Here is an 18,220-nt window from a genome sequence, read left to right as displayed (position 1 = left end):
TCTCCTGGCCAGACCTGCCATCAGGGAGGGGTGATCGGGGGTGAGAGCAGCCCGTGCTGGCCTCCCAGCTCCGTTCCAAGTGACCTTTCCTTTTAGTAATCTTCGCAGTGGGTGTTGGTAATTATCTCAGAGTCGATTATGGGGTTAACTCATTACGGGGGACACGCGAAGCTCCCTTGTTTTTGGATTAGTACCATGTCCTCCCTCAAGGACTGGTGATTGTCTCTCCCTTCTCCTGCCTCTTGGGCTTTGGGCATGTTTCTGCCATCTCAGGGCTTTTCCCCTCACCCGCAAAGGTGGACGTAATCCTATTCGCCACTTTGTTGTAAAGTAAACATGAGACACTCCTTTAAAGCGGTTTTCACACTCTGATAACTTTTTTATACTGATCACATCTTACCATCTTCACCATTTTTAACTGTACACTTCCGTACTGTCACAAACGTTCACGTTGTGGGGACACGGATCTCCAGAACTTTCCGTCTCGCACATCTGAAACTCTGTCCCCTTAGTCTTCTGAGGCGCCGGCACCGTGGCGCACACCGTTCCGTGTCCCCACCAGTGGCGCCCAGGGCGGCTGCTGCTTCACATCCTGGCCAACGCATGTTGTTTCCTGTTTCCCAGCGTTTAGAAATAGTAGTCCTCCGAATAGGTGTGAAGGTGGTTTTAACTTTTTTTAATTGTAAAAATTTCAGGGAGCATTGGAAAAATGACTATAAATTTCTTGCTGAATCGGAATAATGTCTGTTGATATCGATGTGACAAAAGCAAAAGCATGGAGGAGGGCTGTTGACCAAGGAATCCACCAGCCACTGGGTAGCCGTGTTCGGGAAGAGAAGCCACCTTCGTCCCGGCTCCACTTAGAATACGGCTGGGGGAGGGCTGGGGGGAGGAACGGACCGTCCGGTAGATGCTGCCACCGCTGCTTCCTGATGACCGGGGTGTAGGTGGCGGAAGAGGTTCACGCTCACCGCCAGGGGGCCTTTCTTTCTGCACAGCCCCATCTCCCATGGGCGGCCCCGCAAGGGGTCTCAGCTGCAGACTGCCTTTTTTTTTTTTTTTTAAAGTTTATTTATTTTGAAGGAAAGAGACAGAGTATGAGTTGGGGAGGGAAAGAGAGAGAGCGAATCCTAAGCAGACTCTGCATTGTCAGCATGGAGCCGATGCAGGGCTTGAACTCACAAACCGTGAGAACATGACCTGAGCCCAAACTGAGTCGCACGCTTAACTGACTGAGCCACCCAAGGCGCCCCGCCCCTCAGCTGCACGCTTGAAACGGGGCACTTTGCTGTCCACTCAGTTAGGTGACTGATCACCCTCTGGGTAAATCGGATTTACAGGGTAAAAAACATATGGTGGTGACATGACTGAGTTGGCCGTGTGTAGGCATGTTCAGTAAAAGCTTCAAGGTTCATTTGGAGGGCGTTAATGTTAAAATAAATAACTACTTGATTATCCTTTGATATTTGTTACTTGGCCAATATAAGCAAAAACCCCCACTGTGTTTTATAACGTAGATCATTAGGTTGATCATTTTGGTGAGTTGCTTGTCCTGTTCTGTGTCAGCTGGCCTTCACTAGCATATTTGAAAAACTAAAGTGGCATTTTCTTACAGATTTCAGGAGCCTTTTTTTTTCTCTGTTTTTCTTTTAACCTTGATGACAAAGGAGTGCTTGGGTGACTCAGTTGGTTAAGTGTCTGATTTCGGCTCAGGTCATGTTCCCAGGGTTGTGGGATTGAGCCCCAAGTCAGGCTCTGTGCTGAGCATAGAGCCAGCTTGGGATTCATTCATTCATATTCTCTCTCTCTCTCTCTCTCTCTCTCTCTCTTTCTCTCTGCCACTCTCCCATGCTCTCCTGTGTGTGTGCTCTCCCTCTCTCTCTTTCAAAATAAATAAATAAACTTACAAAAAAACCCCACTTGATGACGAGTAACCTCCCGACAGTTCTGAATCTAGAATTTGCTTTCATCTCCTTAAGAAATGGCCATTAGTATCTGGGAAGATATTCTAGTTCACTATTGTCTGAATTTGTAGTAAATTTAGAATGTTCTTCTGCCTCATGAGGAATGGCAGTTGTCCTCCCATTTCATAGATCTTCGGTCGCCTAATTCATTGTGACGTTATTTCCTGGTGATTTTGATGTCTGTCTCGGGTAACAGCTACACGACCAGCATGTACCATGATGGCGTTTATCTGCATTTGGGGCGGGATTGCTGACTCCAGGGGACTGTCACAGGAGCCGCGGAATTTGGTGAATTGGAGTGTGGCCTAGGGATGAGAGCAGTTTGTATCTCATATTCTTTCTGTGGGCACATTTCTTCTCTTCCTCTCTTTGTCCCTGTGGCCCTCACAGTCGTTCATTCATCCTTTGTGGGCCTAGCGGGGCCTGTTTTCCTGAGTCTCTGGAAACCATTGCAGCCTCCGGAGGTGTGAGTGTGCATGCTGGCAGGCGTCCGAGTGCGGGTAGGTGTGTACACAGACCGGTGGGCTGTGATGTCAGGTCATGTCACTTGATGTCTCCGTTCCTCAGTTTGTTTACATGTCACATGTGGCTTGTTAACATCCTCTGTCTCACTGGTTGTTGCAATTATTAATTGAAACAAATAGGTGAAGTTCCGCAACAGAGGAGTGAGGAGCACAGACTGGATGGAGCCTGACTGCCTGAGCGTGATTTCCAGCCTTGCTACTGAGGAGTTCTGTGACCTTGAACAAGTTACTTACCTCTGTGTGCCTCGGTTTTGTCATCTGTTAAATGGGGGTGATAGAACCTCTCTCCTGAAGTTGGTTATTAATAACTGGGGCAGTAGTTTAAAAGTGTTTAGAATGGGATTTGGCACAGGGTAAGCATTAACTTGGGCTCCCCATTATGCCGTTCTCATTATATTTTTGTTGCTGGTATTGCTGTTGTGCTATTTTGTGACTAGCACACAGTCACTGCTCAGGTGATAGGTGTTGTCATTGTCCTTGTTTCACAGATGAACAAACTGAAGTTTCAGACAGTGAAATGAGTCTTCCTTTGTCTCACGGATGGAACTGGGGCTTCTTTGTGTCTCCCAGTTGCAAATTCAGTGCCTCCCTCAGCGTCCCCAGAGTTCTTCAGAGGAGCAGAAGGGAGGAGGTATAGTAATTGTTAGAAAGTTTGCAAGGACAGCGAGTGACACCATCACCTTTTGGACTATGTTATATTTTGAGACCTTTTTACCTATTTATCTTCAGAACATGATTATATCCTTCCTTAGGACTAAATTTGTTTAGTCCATATCAAGTCTTAATTTTTGTTGATAGATTAAAATTATTTCTGTTTTGTGGTGGAGACAGTGAGGCACAATGACAGAGAAGTTTTAATTCTGTGAGTCTTAATAGAATTAAGTTTAGGATAGGATACCCAACTTTCAAGAGTTAGGGTGTGTTGTAATGATCAGCTTCTAATTGGAGGTACTCTGTTATAATAGTAACTGTGACAGTAAATCTGTAACTCTTGATAATGCAAACATAGAAGAAGTAAGAGAGATTTTGAATTATGTGTGTATAATATGGATTACCGTTCTTCCACATTCCTTTTATTAGCTGACTTGAAAGTGTTTACCACGACTTTACTCTTCTAAGAAATACTGACCTGAAGTATTACATAAGGCCAGCAAATAAAACATGTAAGTACAGGAGTGTGTGAGAGTTACACTTGGCATTTGTGTGATTTGCTTTTGGTGACATTTATAAGCAGCTTGCTTTCATTCATTCATTCATTCATTCATTCAAGGGGGTTGGGCAGAGAGAGAGAGAGAGAGAGAGAGAGAGAGAGAGAGAGAGAGAATCCCAAGCAGGCTCCACACTGGGGTTTGAACCCATGAACTATGAGATCATGACTTGAGCCAAAATCAAGAGCCGGACGCTTAACCGACTGAGCTACCAGGCGCCCCAAGCAGCGTCTTTCTTAATAGCTCTTTCTAGTACTTTCTCACTTAAGGTTTCTGTAGGGAAGCCATGTGGAACAGCACTGAACAGTATATGCAAGGGTTTAGAACTCCCTTCTTTGCTTCCTGATCTTGCTGTCTAATCTCACACACTATTTTCATTTTTGTTCTGCAAGTTGCAATGAAGTTCTCATAGGAGTATCGGAGTACTACAATTGTGTGACTTATTTTTTATGTGGGGTGGGGAGAGGCAGTCTGCGCGGTTTTCCTAGGTTTTATGTCAGTTTTGCTTTTGTCCATTTTTTTTATATTCTTGAAAGAGCAATGTTTTTATATTGTTTACTTTGCTTATTCAGTGACTACTTCTCAAGCCCCTGAGCTGAGAGAGGTCTCTCAGGTAAAGCTGCGCCCAGGGTCAAGGCAGCCCGTGCCATTACTGAGCTTGGTGTCGGGTCTTGACGTGTAGAATATCTAGATATGGTTTCTGTGGACGTGGCCTCTGAAAGAGAATAGCAGGTCCCTCTGCCATCTCCTCGTTACCTGTAGGTGATAGAAGGATGTGTGGGGTGTGGCCTGTGCCTCTTACCGTTTCAGTAGCAAGGCCCGGAAGACGGTATGTGCGGAACAGACAGAATTCCTTCCTGCCGTGGAGACTGGGTCGTCGTGAGGGCAGCCTGGACAATAAACGTACCGTAGAATTGTGTAGAATCAGTTGTGTGATATTTGAGAAGGGGACGGGGCTGTGGGAAAGTGAAGCAGGCCGAGCGCATGGCACAGGCGGTGTCAAGGCGGGCACATACCTGGTGTGGGCACAGGACAGCGAGGAGGTCGGGGTGTTGAAGCCCAGGAAGTGGGAGCCGAGAGACGGCGAGCCAGAGGGTGTGGGTGGGAGGGGGCCTCGCCGACCACGCTGCGTGTGCAAGCACCCGTGCCGGCAGACTCGGGCAAGTGTTGATGAGTTTTAGTGGAGGAGGGAAATGGTGTGACGGCCGATCGGAGGGGTTTGGTGTGGTCGCGGGCTGGGAGCTGAGTGTGGGGCGAAGAGCTGTGGCGGGGGCCCGGGCCTGCAGACGCCGTTTGGATTCATTTTAAAGGCCAGGTATTGGGCTTGGCTGATGGGTTGCTTTGAGGAAGGAGACCGGAGTCCGGGATGCCTAGGGTCTGCGGCGCGAGCAAATACTAGTATCTTTCGTACAGATTTTAATGAAATGTTTACCTGTCAAGTAGGACTTACCAGAGTTGCTTTTAACTGTACTGGTACTATAAAGGCTTTTTTAAAAGAAATTACAGAACTTTTTAATGACCGATGGCCTTTACGTTAGTATGTAGAATTTCCTAAATCAGAGAGCATGAAGGGACTGCTCACTTTTTTCACTTATGTTACCATTAACTGTAGGCCTTTCTCGTTCTTTCCACGCTGTCACTGGATTGGAGATCTAAAAGCATAACTTGTCTTTAATATTTAGCAAGAGGAACGTAGGAGGAATGCTCTCACAGAGTAGCGGGTCCTCATGTAATTTTTCAGCCCTTTGGCCTTCGGCCAGTGCCGCAGCCTCCAGACCCACACCGTCCTCTTCTGTAAACACTGGGAGTGAGCTGCTCTGTGAGTTGTGTGACGGGTGAGACCCGACGGCGTTCCGTGTGGGCGTCTCGAGCAGGACCGCTTCTCTGCGCGCCCGGGCACCTTCCTCCGTGCTCGCCCTCACCACCTGTCTGCTCTTCTCGGCGACCCCGTTACTTCCAGCTCTTTCCCCGCTGGGCTCTGTTTGCTGGCCTGGAGGGATCCTTGCTTCTTTGGTCTTGTCATCTTTTGTGCCCCCGGGACTTTGCTCCCCAGCAGGTACTGCTTGGATATCCAGACGAGATACACATTAGCTTGGTGGGCGGAGAGAAAGCTGCCAGGCTCTGGTTACCGTGCCGTCAGAGACTCAGCTTCTCCTCTCCTTCGCTGCCCACACTCGACTTTCTTTGTCCTCGAGAGCTCCCAGGTCTGTCCTCTTGTCTGCTCCTCTGCGCTGTGCAGGCTCCAGCTGCCACCACCACCTGCACCGACCCCTCTCTTTTCCATGTGGCTGGTGCTGTGGGGTCTCTTCAGTCTGGCTCAGAAACCCCTTCTGGGTGTGTGTGTGTGTGTGTGTGTGTGTGTGTGAGAGAGAGAGAGAGAGAGAGAGACAGAGAGAGAGAGACAGAGAGAGACAGAGACAGAGAGAGACAGAGAGAGAGGGGGGGAGGAAAGACCCCTGGCTTCTTGGGTGACAGGTGGGCCCAGTGAAGCTGTGTCTCTCCATAGCTTAGGGCTCCATGTTTGCTCATCTTTAAAGGATGTGACAGCCCTGATTTTGCTTGGGAGTTGTGAAAATCGGGTGTGATTGGTATTTGGTGTGTAGGATATCTTTGGCAGCTAGTAAAGGTAGCTTTTATTTTTTAACTTTTGAGTCATAAGTTGCAAGAGAGACTCAGTTTGCTTGAGTTGTTGGTACAGTCTGTTACTTGATGGTTGAGATTAAACCCCTGGCCGCTCTCGGGGGTCTGAGCCAGCTACCAGACGTGCTCCTGGCTGTGCTTAGATCCTTCCTGTGAAGGCAGCAGGCCTTTAATGTCCCCAGCTGTCCTCAGTGATCTGTGTGCTTGTTTCTTCCGCTCTTTTCCTAGCTTGCTTGCCTGTGTTTTTCTGAAACCCCTTTTCTTCCGAGTGTTGCCTGGGGTCAGAGTTCACTCTGGTGAGTGATCTGTTTTCACTGGGGCATCCGAGAGGTCATTTGAGCTCTGACTGCTATTAGGAGGTGGAGGGTAAGGCCTGGAGACAAAGCCACCCTCAAGAGGAGTGTGTTAGGAATGCAGCTAGCTGTCCTGGGACATCCCTGGACACAGGCCTCTTGTTCTCCTGAGCCTTTTTCAGCTCTTGTTTTCACAAGTTAGTGAATTTGTAAAGCCTCGGTCCTGTTCACAGTTAAGCAGAAGACGCGATTTTGTCCTAGTTTATGGGATTTGCTAGTGACAGAATTGCCCTTGTGCTAGGAGAGCTAGCCCGTGTAGCGCCTGAGTGTGTGTTACGGGTGCTCAGACCAGACAACAAAGCCTCCAGGAGCCCAGTTACATATTGTCTTACTGCTAAAGCGGAATGTGTTTAAGGAGCTGAATTTGAGAGACGACCGGACTGTCTCCCAGTTTGAATGGAAATAGCGTAAGTAGTTTGCCTTTTTTAAGAAAAGTTACCAGTACAGATTGTTATTTTTCTGTCCTCTTTGTCCAGTATGGGTTTAGTACTCACTTACGTTTTGAAATTAAGAAAAGAAATCAGATCGTGCCTCTTGGATTCCTCAGTATTCCCTCAGCTAATTTTAAAAGAATCTATTAACTTCAAATTCTGGTTTTTATGTGTTTTCTAAATACAGTTTTGTAAATGTGCTAACTTACTGTGAAAGTGTCAATCAGAAAAAAGACTTTTCCTCAGAAATGTCTGGGTTCCTCTAGACATATGCTTTACAGGCTTGCTTTTAATGTTGAACAAGATTTTTCCCCCTGGTATTATTCTTTTTTCATCAAGATAAGTATCCTAAGTCTTAAGGTCAGAATTAGGCTGGTAAAATGCCAAAGGCATGACTTTGAAAACAGAAATAGTTGGAGGAGCCGTCTACAGACATGATCTGGGTCACACTTGATTTGCAGCTTCCTCAATTTTAGAATCGCCTGTTGGTTTTGTGAGCAGAAGTCTGCCAGATGAATTGAACAGAAGGGTGGGATTAGCATATTAATCGGGCCCTGGCTGCCGGCCGCCCTTTCCTCCTCCCTCTGCCCCTCCCTCCCTCTCTCCTTCCCTGAATGAATCTCGGAACACAGGCCCGAGGTGGGGTCACATTACTAGCCGGTTTCATTCTGCTCAGGAGCTTAATCTGGCCAGGATGGTCTGTGTTTCAGATTGCGGAAGCGGGAGAAGATTCTGTAACTGAGAGGCATTCTTCAAGCTGCTGGAAAATATTACAGAAGGAACACCTCCCAAATGTTGCCTCAAGCTCTGGGAAAAGGAGCACCCGGGGGAAACTTAGTGTGGCTGTGGATCGAAGCGAACCCTGTGGGAGCGATGAACGGGGACTTGGTGCGCGGACGCCTGGCCTGATCTCGAGAGGCCTGAGTTTATGTTGGTGGAACTGGCGGGCCGAGAGGCCCTGAGACCAGCAGGTGCCGTCTGTATGGAGAAGAGCGGCTGTGGTCCATTTCCAATGTGTTGGGCTAAAGGTATACGTAACTTAAAAATCTGTTTGGTTTAAATTTAATTCAGATTCATGCTTTTGCACTAAAAAGGTGGAGGAGAGGTTTTCAGAATTTGTTTCAAATAGATTTACAATTAAATTTAAGGAAAAATGGAAATTGATGTGGTATAAGTTTGCAGCTCTTGCCATAAGACCAGCTAGATAGTTTTTAAAATCGTAAATAAAAATATTTTTGTGGAAGTGCATTTTCAGTAAGTTATCTTTTTGGTGCTTGTCCTGTGTCTCTTATAGTTGCATGTTTTATTGTGTGTGTGTGTGTGTGTGTGTGTGTGTGTGTGTGTGTAAGTTTTTACTTATTCATTTAAGTGATCTCTACACCCAATATGGGGCTTGAGCTCAGGACCCCGAGATCAAGAGCCATAGGCTCTTCCAACCGAGCCCGCCCGGTGCCCCTATTTTGTGTTTTAATTAAGACACCCATGTCCGTTCTATGATGTGGAAGTTTTTAAAGAGTAAAGAGACTGATTTTAACGTAAATAGGACTGGAGGAAAAAAGAGAGACATGGTTTTTCTTATTTCAAAAATTGGTTATCTTTACTCACTGTAAAGATTGTGCATTTGGAACTCCATATTATCATAAGGTGGGCTTATCACTAAGGGTCAGTAATACTGTGAGTTAACATTTTCCAGTTTAATGTTGTTAAGGTTTTTATTTGTATAAAAATAAAAATATAAAAGCATCTTCATTGTAAACGTTCAAGACAGTATTTGGAAGCATGTTGAGAAGTTAAAAATGCCAGGTAATCCATGTATGAATAAGACCAAAACATTCTGCTGCTTCTCTTAACATACTAGTGAATATTAACCCTGGGAGATGAAGTCCTGAACAAGGAATTTAAGAAAAATATTTATTATTATTTTAAAGAATATATTCAAGTATCATGTTCATGTCCTCAGGAAAGACTTTTAAAAGGAAGAAACCTGGGCTGGGAAGGGACCTGCAGACGATTCAATTTAGTGTTTAGCTTAAAACTTTCAGCGTCACCAGGATGTTGATGTGCTAATGCCAGACCATAGCTTTGCTGTTAGATTGCTTTTCATTTACCGCGTTGTCAGCACCATCCGAAATTCTTATCTAGCCTTCTTAACATTTTTCTTCCCTTTTTTTCCTCTTCTCTTCTCTTTTCCTTTTCCTTTTCCTTTTCCTTTTCCTTTTCCTTTTCCTTTTCCTTTTCCTTTTCCTTTTCCTTTTCCTTTTCCTTTTCCTTTTCTTTCAAAGATTTTATTCTTAGGTAATCTCTACACCCAGCGTGGGACTCAAACTCGCAACCCTGAGATCCAGCCAGGCGTGACTTTTAAACATTTCTAAAATGCGATATTAGGACTCTTTTAATGTGATGCTCTCTGAACAAAGCACCTGCCACCAATTATTGCCAAATTAGGTATTTCGAGTAAAGATTTTGCTGAGTTAACTTCAAACTTTGAATTTTAAAGGGTGTTGGGTATGGGAACTTTCTAAAAGCTATGGTTTCCACCTCAGGATTACATAGTATAATTGAGCATGACCAGTGACCAGTGCACAGAAGTAGAGAGTTCTATACTGTACTTGTAGAAGGTTTTGGTCTTTCTCGGACTTGCTGGGACCCGTATGCACAATGCCACGTCCATGGTGTGCCAGCCCGTGGTTAGCACCGAGCCTTAGCAATAAATATCTGATTTCAGTAGTCTAGGCTAAATTAAAGTCTGTGAATCCAGTACCAATGGGACATTCAATAATTGGCTACTTGGTTTTTAAGAAATTCAAAGCGACTTTAGAAATATGAACTTGGGAAGAGAAAAAAGACTGGGTGGTCTTTTTTTTTCTTTTTTTGGCCCATCTCATCCCAAAGCAATTGATGGAGGCATCTTACTTTCCCATTACATTTGCTGACGGGCAGAGCAGATGAATAGAGGCGTCTGTAACTGAAGTAGCATTCTGATAGAGGTCACGGTTGGGTAGGAGAGCAGAACCACAGGTGTGGAAGGGGGGGAGAGGGAGGGATGGCATCAGAGTCCGAATCAGTCTGTTTATAGGGTTGAAGCAGGCCATCACCTCTGAGGAATGGTTTTCCTTCTGGATCGTTCAGGAGGAAGTTTCTGATGACACTAAGGAGCTTGTCACCCTGTCCCCTGCTCAGGGCTGAGCTCACGGCCTCCCCCAGGAGCACACCGTGTGCAGGCTTCTCTGTACACTTCTCTGGACCAGGCCAGGGAGGCAGGAAACCTTAGGTTTTATTCTGGTTAGTTTTTGCTTTGTGATAAAGACAAAGATGTTGGTGTGTAGGAATTGGCTGAATCGGTTATTTTCAAGTATAAAAGTTACTACTTTTAGATAAAGACAAAATAAAAAGCTCAAGCCCAAAGACTACAAATCTCTGTTTGCAGTCAGACATTCGAAACCTCACATTTGATTTTATCGGTCACATTAACCTCAAAAAACATCGGTGTCCCAATTTAAGAAGACACAAAATACTTAGTAGAACAGGCTAAAAATACTAGAACAGAGCTATATTTGTATAGTTTGAACTGAAACCTTGAAGGTACCCTCACGACGGTCTGTGGTTGTCTCTGTAATGTGGCTCGGTGAGGTGGCTGTGAGGAAGCCACCCGAGATCCGTCCCACAGAAGAGAATATTTGAACAGATATGAGAGGGCTTTGGTATACCACGTGTTCCACCCTGTCATGATGTCCCAGGCTTAAGGGCCGTCGGAATCCAGCGTGTCGACGTAAAGGTGCGCGTTCGCAGTGCCGTGTCGGGTTGCACGGTCACTGAATGCGGAAAGGCCCGCTGGGAAGGCTGTTGGATGCTATTAGCCTGCGTTTGATCTGCTTCATGTCTCTGGGAGACTGGGAAGGATGGAAGAGGCATCAGGGGCTGAGGTTGTCAGGGATGAGCGTGCGTGCTGACTTTTTCCGAGCTCTTTCAGTAGCAGGTTGAGCTCGAGTATAGTAGCAATATTTCACTTGTGTGATTCTGGATCCTGTGATTGAAGTCATGCTTTTCTTGGATCAATATTTTATTTTCATTTTCTTATAATTATTAAAAAAATTTTTTTTTAATGTTTGTTTATTTTTGAGAGACAGAGACAGAGCATGAGTGGGGGAGGGGCAGAGAGAGACACAGACTCCGAAGCAGGCTCCAGGCTCCTAGCTGTCAGCACAGAGCCCGACGCGGGGCTCGAACTCACAAGCCGTGAGATCGTCACCTGAGCCGAAGTCGGATGCCCAACCGACTGAGCCACCCAGGTGCCCCTGTAATAATTTTTTTAAAGTTTAGTTATTTTGAGAGAGAGACAGAACGAGTGTGCAGGAGGGGCAGAGAGAGAGGGGGAGAGAGAGAATCCCAAGCAGGCTCTGCACTGAGCACAGAGCCCCACGCGGGGCTCGATCCCACGAACCGTGAGATCACAGCCTGAGCCGAAATCGAGTCACACGCTCAACTGACCGAGCCCCCCGGCGCCCCCATATCAGTGTTTAGACTCCCTCTTTCCTTCCCTCCACCCGCGTGTCCAGCCACGTGTCCAGCCACAAGGCTCTTTGTGCGGTGCGTCTTCTGTGTCTCACCTGCTGGTGGTCAGCGGCCTCTTGTGATCCTCATCCACGTTTGTTTTCTTCATAAACTTCTGATACTTAGGAGCCTCTTAGCTGTTGCCCCGGAAATCTGTTCCTCCACCCGTCCCCTCAGTCTTTGCGGACATGCCAGACCCCCTTGCACTTGGTGCTCCTGCCGCAGACCCAGACGCCTCTCTGACACGCCTGCCGCGTGCAGCACGCTCCTCCTCTTACCTTCGTTCTGCCTCCAGAACGTGTTTTGAGCTCCTCACCCTTTCTCCCTTTCGGCGGCATCCCCTCTGGACCGTGCGACCCTCATCCCTCCCTGGGCTGTGGGAGCTGCTTCCTATTGGATCTTCCTGTTTCCCCACACGTTCGTCCTTCACACGGTGGCCAGAGCGAGTTTATAAAAACGAACGCCCAATGTTATCGTCCCTAAAGCTCTCTGGTGGCTTCCTACCGGATAAGCCGCAGATCCGTCATGTGGCCCGCGTGACCTCCCCTGACCTGGCTCCCCCACAATCTCCAGCTTTGGGCCCTTGGTCTCTCTTGCCCACCAGTGCTGCCGTGTCGACTTGGGAGCACCTCACACACCCACAGCTCTTCCCTGTCAGGCCGTTGGCCCTGTGCTCGCCCCTCCATCCCCTGCCTTCCCTGCTCCTCCCGACCTCTCAGGTCTGAGCCCGAAGGACCTCTCAGCCCGGTCAGCCTAACCACCTTCTGCCTGATGCTCCCTCCCCGAGCCTCGTCTTATGGTCTCGCACAGCACTTCCCGTGACGGATCGTCACACCTGTACTGGCTTGCGTTATGTCTCGCTTGCTAGAAAGAAACCTCGACGCAGGGATTGGGTCAGGCTTTCTTCTGCTTGTCAAGGTATTGGCACAAAGGAAGATTACCCTAATGAATGAGTAAATTCTTCATAGGCTTAACTAATCCACGTGCCTTAAAAACAGTTCGGTGAGAGGAGTAGATTGGTGTTTGAGTTTCTTCCTGGAGCACACACACTGCGTTCTAGTCCTCTCGACAGATGGGCCTTGGTCGGCTCCCAGGGCCTGAGAGCTTCCCTGGGGATTGTCTCCCTGGGACTCTGCCTCTCCTCTGGGATTCTGGCCATCCGGTCTGACAGCTTGAGTTGTTAATTGACTCGTGGGGAAGACAGATTAAAAATATATGTACTATATATGATTAAATTTATGTAAATATGTAGACCTCTATACATTTACATTAAAAGGTGCTAAACGCTTTCCAGAAGAGTGACTAAGTTGTATGAGTGCCCAGCATGAGGGAACAACGTGCAGTGCCTGGCACGTAGTAGGCCCTCAGTAGGAAGGAATGCTGAGCTGAGTTCCAGTGTATTCTCTGCTCACCCTGATGCCAGTGATGTTACGGGAGACTGCGCCCTCTCCACTGGCCTCGCCTTCTGGCTCTGCCTCGGCAGACTCTGGCCATCGCACTGCCTGGGCTTGGTTTTCAGACAGGACCCTGCCTGGGTGCGGCCCCTTGTGCCTCCGTGTGCTTGCACGGCTCCTGCTTGGAACATTTGTTCTTTCTAAACAGGAAACTTTCAGGGCCCTGCCCTAGGGCATGGCCGTGTGTGTGTGTGTGTGTGTGTGTGTGTGTGTGTGTGTGTGTGTGTGTGTGTATGTGTGTGTCTGTCTGTCTCTCACCTGAACCACCGGGCTGGGCTCTGGTGCCTGCCTTAGCTCGGCACACATAGGCGCACCTGGTGACTCCTTCAGCTGTTTATTTGCTGGTCTCCCGTTCCTTGGTTGGAAACTTCTTGTGGGCCAGGTTCACATCTACCTACTTTCTGAATCCATCTGGCCTGATGTATTATCAGCACTCGGTAATTGTTGAATGAAAAAAAACCCCTGAATTGGCCAAATTCAGGGTATTTTTCTAAAGGAGGTGCTGTTTGATGCCGGTGGGGAAGGTACTGCATGCTGTAGGAGTTCCAGGGAAGGCACTGAGAAAGAACTTGGTCGGAGTGTTTAGGGAACCCCGGGCCTTTCTCCTGGCGACAGCTGGAGGCTGCATTAAGGCTCCTGGAGAGAGGGCAGTAGGGAAGGCGTGTGCCGCCACCCCGTTTCTCTGAGGGGTGCGAGCGGGGCTCTTGAACGTCTTCACCCTGCCCGCCGGCTGCCGCTGTTCTCTCTTTCCCCGGGAGCCTCTGCCCGCCACCGGCTTCGCACACCTCGTCTGCCTCTTGCTGCTCGGCTGCCGGTGCCGTCCCTCCACCTCGGGGCCCCCTGGAAGCCGCCAGGCCGTTCTAGCATAGATCCCTTGATCATTTTCTCTCATAGCGCTCGTCTCCTGCTTGGTTTCAGCTCAGTGCTGCTGAGTGTCCGTGAGATGTGGGACGTGTTCACGTCCCCAGCACGTGGGAGCTCTAGGAGCAGATGAGCGCAGGATGCACGGGCATCTCTGGCGCCACCTAGAGGGAAGAGGGGGAGGGCACCGGCACCTGGTGCAGGGGTGAAGAACAGCGAGCGGCCAGGCGGTGCTTGAACAGAGACCCAGGAGAGCAGCTGGCAGTGTGTTCTCCGTGCAGGGCCCACCCGTGCTTCTGACATCCTAACCCGGAGAACACAGCCCCTCCTTGGGTATTGTCACCGTCCCCGCCCTGGCTCACAGAGCTAATACTGTGGGTGTGGTTGCTTCCCTGTCTCTGATTCTTTCACCTTCCTGTTGTATTTGGGGAAGAGGCACCTGCTGTCCCAGCTTCCCCTTGTGGGCGCGCTCAGACCTTTCACCTTGCGGGAAGGCGCGTGCGCTAGTCGTGGCCCTGCCCCGCCTGCCCCTGCTGGGGTCATGGAGGGTCCTTTTTGACTGCCTTCCTGCCGTCACCGCTGTCCCCACCTGTCCCTGGTGCCCGCTCCTGCCCGCCCTGCTCACCGGCTGCCATTCCCGGGGGCTTGCCGTCCTGCGGGGAGACGCCCCTGGAGGCACCCCTGACCTCATTCCTACCAGACCCCAGGAGCGATGAAGTCAGTCATCTGGTCTGCTTGCAGCGACAGGGGTCCACATCCCTAGAGGCACATGAGAAGGGCACTGGAGGTTTTTGTGACAATTTAAAAACTTCTGGTGTCTCAGTGGTTAGTGACACTGATTATTTTATTTTTTTAAATGTTTATTTAGTTAGAGTGCAAGCGCACAGGGCAGGGGCAGAGAGAGGGAGAGAATCCCAAGCAGGCTCTGCACTGTCAGTGCACAGCCTGATGCAGGGCTTGAACTCACAAACTGTGAGATCGTGACCTGAGCTGAAATCGAGAGTCCCACGCTTAACTGACTGAGCCACCCAGACGCCCCGACACAGATTTTTTAAAAATAGTGTTCACAGATCTTTGATTTCAGATTCACCAGTAATTGTTCACACTGTTAGGAATTTATTGTAAATTCAACAGTTTTCTGTATTTTGTAATTTTATCAGTTTTCAGCTAAAGAGAAAAATGTAACTTTTTTAAAACAATTAGCAGGAGTAGTTTTGTTTTGACTATAGGTAACGTTTGTGTAAGTTTTGCAGTGTTGTTGACTTTAGCTCACAGAACGCGGGTTTCTGCTCACGTGTCTAGTTAATCTGTTTGCGTCTTTATACGTTTCTTCCTGAAAAGTTGTACAGAGTGAGTCCTGTTGTGCATTTTGGCGTTTGAGGTTGAAAACAGACCAGCGGTGGTATTTTTTCTCTGAGTAGGACGACAAGCACACCGTCGGCCCCGTGCTGTGCCCGGACGCTCTGGTGTGCGTGCTTTCGTCCTGCCCGTGGTGCGCGGACTTCACCGGAGCGTGCAGGCTCGCACGGGGGTGCCGTGCCCGTTACGTTACAGCAGCTTCCGGAGCTGCCAGACTTGTGGTCTCTTCGGTTTGGACTGGGGCTGTGTGGAATCCGCGCATTGGTTTGGGAGAACCGGCCTGTGCACGGCGCCGTGACTTCCGGTAGACCTGTCCGGCTAGCTAGGCGTGCTGGCTCTCTTGGTCTCACGCAGTAGATCTTTGCGTGGGGACTCCATGCTTTTTGACGCTATTGTAAAGGACAGTTTTTGGCTTTTAGGTTTAATTGTCCAGTTCTTGGCTTCGTATGTAGAAGTAGATTATCTTGTTAGTTTATCTTGTGCCTTTACTATAAATTCACTTATTCTTGTGGTTTATCTGAGCGAGTAGAACATCCAAAGAAGTCTATAGTCCTGTAATCTGAAAACAAACCCTTTTTCTCTCCAGTCTTTATGTCTTTTATTTCTCTGTCTTGCCCTGTTGCCATGGCCGGCACCTTCACTACAGTGTCCTTGTCATGTTCTGTTAAGTAGGATTTAGTTCTAGTTTGTCTTGTTTTTGTAGATACCCTCTTTCGAATAAAATTTTCCTTTTAGCCCCTGGTTTTCTGAGAGTTGCTTTTTCTTTTTCCTTTCTTCTTCTTTTTTAATCATGAGAGGATGTTGAATCTTGTCAGGTGATTTTTCTGTCTTTATTAATCATAGAAACTTTCTGTTTTTTAAAATAATGGATAAATTACGTTTTGATTGTTGAATCAACCTTGCATTCCTGAGGTAAATCCCACTTGATCACGATGTATTATCCGGTTTATATATTGTTAGATTTGATGTGCGATATGTTGCTTAGGAGATCTGTGTCTTTTGTATAGGGAGGTATCAATCTGTAATTTTTTCTCCTTTTGTGACACTTTGATATCAAGTAGTGTCGTCCTAGTGAAACAAGTTGGGAGCTGTCCCCTTGATATTTGCACCTACGCGACCAACGTATGTAAAGTTAGGAGACACTAGTCTCTAGTGGCAGTGCTGGAAGTCACAGTCCCATACGATGGGGAGCTGCTGGTGGAAGTGTGTTCTGTTCTTTGTGAGTTGTGGTCCCAACACGTGTGTGTGCGCGTGTGCGTGCGTGTGTGCGCATGGTTATATAGAAAGCCTAGAAAGCCACGGAACTGTTCACTCCAGATTGCTGCGTCTCACATGTTAGGCTTCAGAGTCCAGAACTAGCAGAATTGGGCTGTGAACACACCTCCCACATGTGGCAGTTCTGGAAGCCTGGTATTGTTCTATACGGAGAGGGAGGGTCCTGCACATGAACACAGTACCTTAAACCAGGCTGCTGACACCTTACAGCCCAGGAAGAAGACTCTATGTAAATAAAATACAAGACGTAGGACTTCAAATGCTTAAAATACTGTTTTTTGATTACCAGACAGTATGGTTAACAGTTGTTTGTAGGTGGAAAACGTGCGCTCTGTTCCCTAATATTACATGTATAATGAAGCAGTACTGAGTTAAAGGAATTAGTTAGAAAAAATGCAGATCAAAACATATCAAAAAAGACAACAGTTTCCTACAGCCAAGTGGAGAGGAGAGTTGAGGCCTGAACACTAAGGAGGCTGGGAGTGCTGGAGTAGAGGGTTTGGTGATGAAGGGCAGTGCGTGCGGAGTCGCAGTGGAGAAGTCCCGCGTGGGCACGGTCCTTTTGTGTGGCTCTGCCTCCAGGAAGGTCTGATGGGGTTCCCTCGGTGGCTGATGCTTCAGGTGGAAACATTTCAAACTGGAGCTTTGTTCACACCCCCATTGCTTATGTTCTTTTTGGTTTTTTAATGTTTACTTTTATTGTTGAGAGAGAGAGAGAGGGAGGGAGGGAGGGAGGATGAGTGGGGGAGGGGCAGAGAGAGGTAGAGAGAGAATCCCAAGCAGGCTCCGCGTTGTCAGCACAGAGCCCAAGGTGGGCCTTGATCCCACGAACCGTGAGATGACCTGAGCCGAAATCAAGAGTGAAATGCTTAACTACCTGAGGCCCCTGGTGCCCCTCTGTTGCTTATATTCTAAATGTCTGTGTGGTATGGTGTGTAAGAAGTGTCAGGGCTCATGGAGGAGAGACCTCTGTCGTGGTCTCTTCCACAGATAGGGTTCCTCTGATTTTTACACACCTTGCTTTCCAGACTTACAGGTGATCTCAGTGTCCTACAGACTTTATTTGGATTGCAGCTTGAGACTTTTTCATACATACATTTGTTTAATGTTATGAATTGAGTTTAGGGGATGTGAATACAAATTTTCTTTATAATTACATTGGCCAGAAAATGTTATATTGAAAGTTATGTGTGTGTGTGTGTGTGTGTGTGTGTGTGTGTGTGTGTCTTATATTAAAAACAAACAAGGAAAAAACTCAGGACTTTGTTAACCAGGATGAGGCCAACATGTTGTATCTCTCCCAAGGTCTCTTTTGTTAACTTAAAAAAAAATTTTTTTAAGAAAAACAAAATACCTCTAGAATATCATAATATTAATACTACTTTTTTTTTTTTTTTTTACCGTGAAAATCTTAGCCATTTTTTGAAGCCGACGGAATCACTGAGGCGGTAACAATCCCAGACTGTCAGGTTTTCTTTTTGTTTTAACTCTTATGTAAGGTCATGATGGAACGGTATACTGCTGGGATATTTGCGGTTTAGAAAAATCGTATTTTTTTTTTATAGGGCAACGTTTAGGGGAAGTTCTCAGAAACACTTGT

The 18,220-nt window shown here is 47.5% G+C and overlaps 1 protein-coding gene across 27 annotated transcripts in view; it reads left to right on the top strand.

Moving 5' to 3' along the window:
• The window catches only part of PTK2 (protein tyrosine kinase 2), a 258,384-nt gene that overhangs the window by 52,520 nt on the left and 187,644 nt on the right, over positions 1–18,220 (top strand). For 20 of the 27 annotated variants that reach the window (XM_045049561.1, XM_023248624.2, XM_045049560.1 and 17 more), the window contains one exon: positions 7,831–8,148. The exons of 6 other annotated variants lie outside the window; for them this stretch is intronic. In XM_045049561.1, coding sequence (XP_044905496.1) covers positions 8,049–8,148 — 100 coding nt within the window. In that variant the 5' untranslated portion in view covers positions 7,831–8,048. Of the gene's footprint in view, positions 1–6,079; positions 7,097–7,830; positions 8,149–18,220 lie in introns of those variants that run through there. One more of the 27 variants, XM_023248625.2, reaches the window with a different exon arrangement.

This window comes from Felis catus, chromosome F2 (genome assembly GCF_018350175.1).
Source record: "Felis catus isolate Fca126 chromosome F2, F.catus_Fca126_mat1.0, whole genome shotgun sequence".
NCBI classification, from domain to species: Eukaryota; Metazoa; Chordata; class Mammalia; order Carnivora; family Felidae; genus Felis; species Felis catus.
This window is presented reverse-complemented; position numbering and strand designations above follow the sequence as displayed.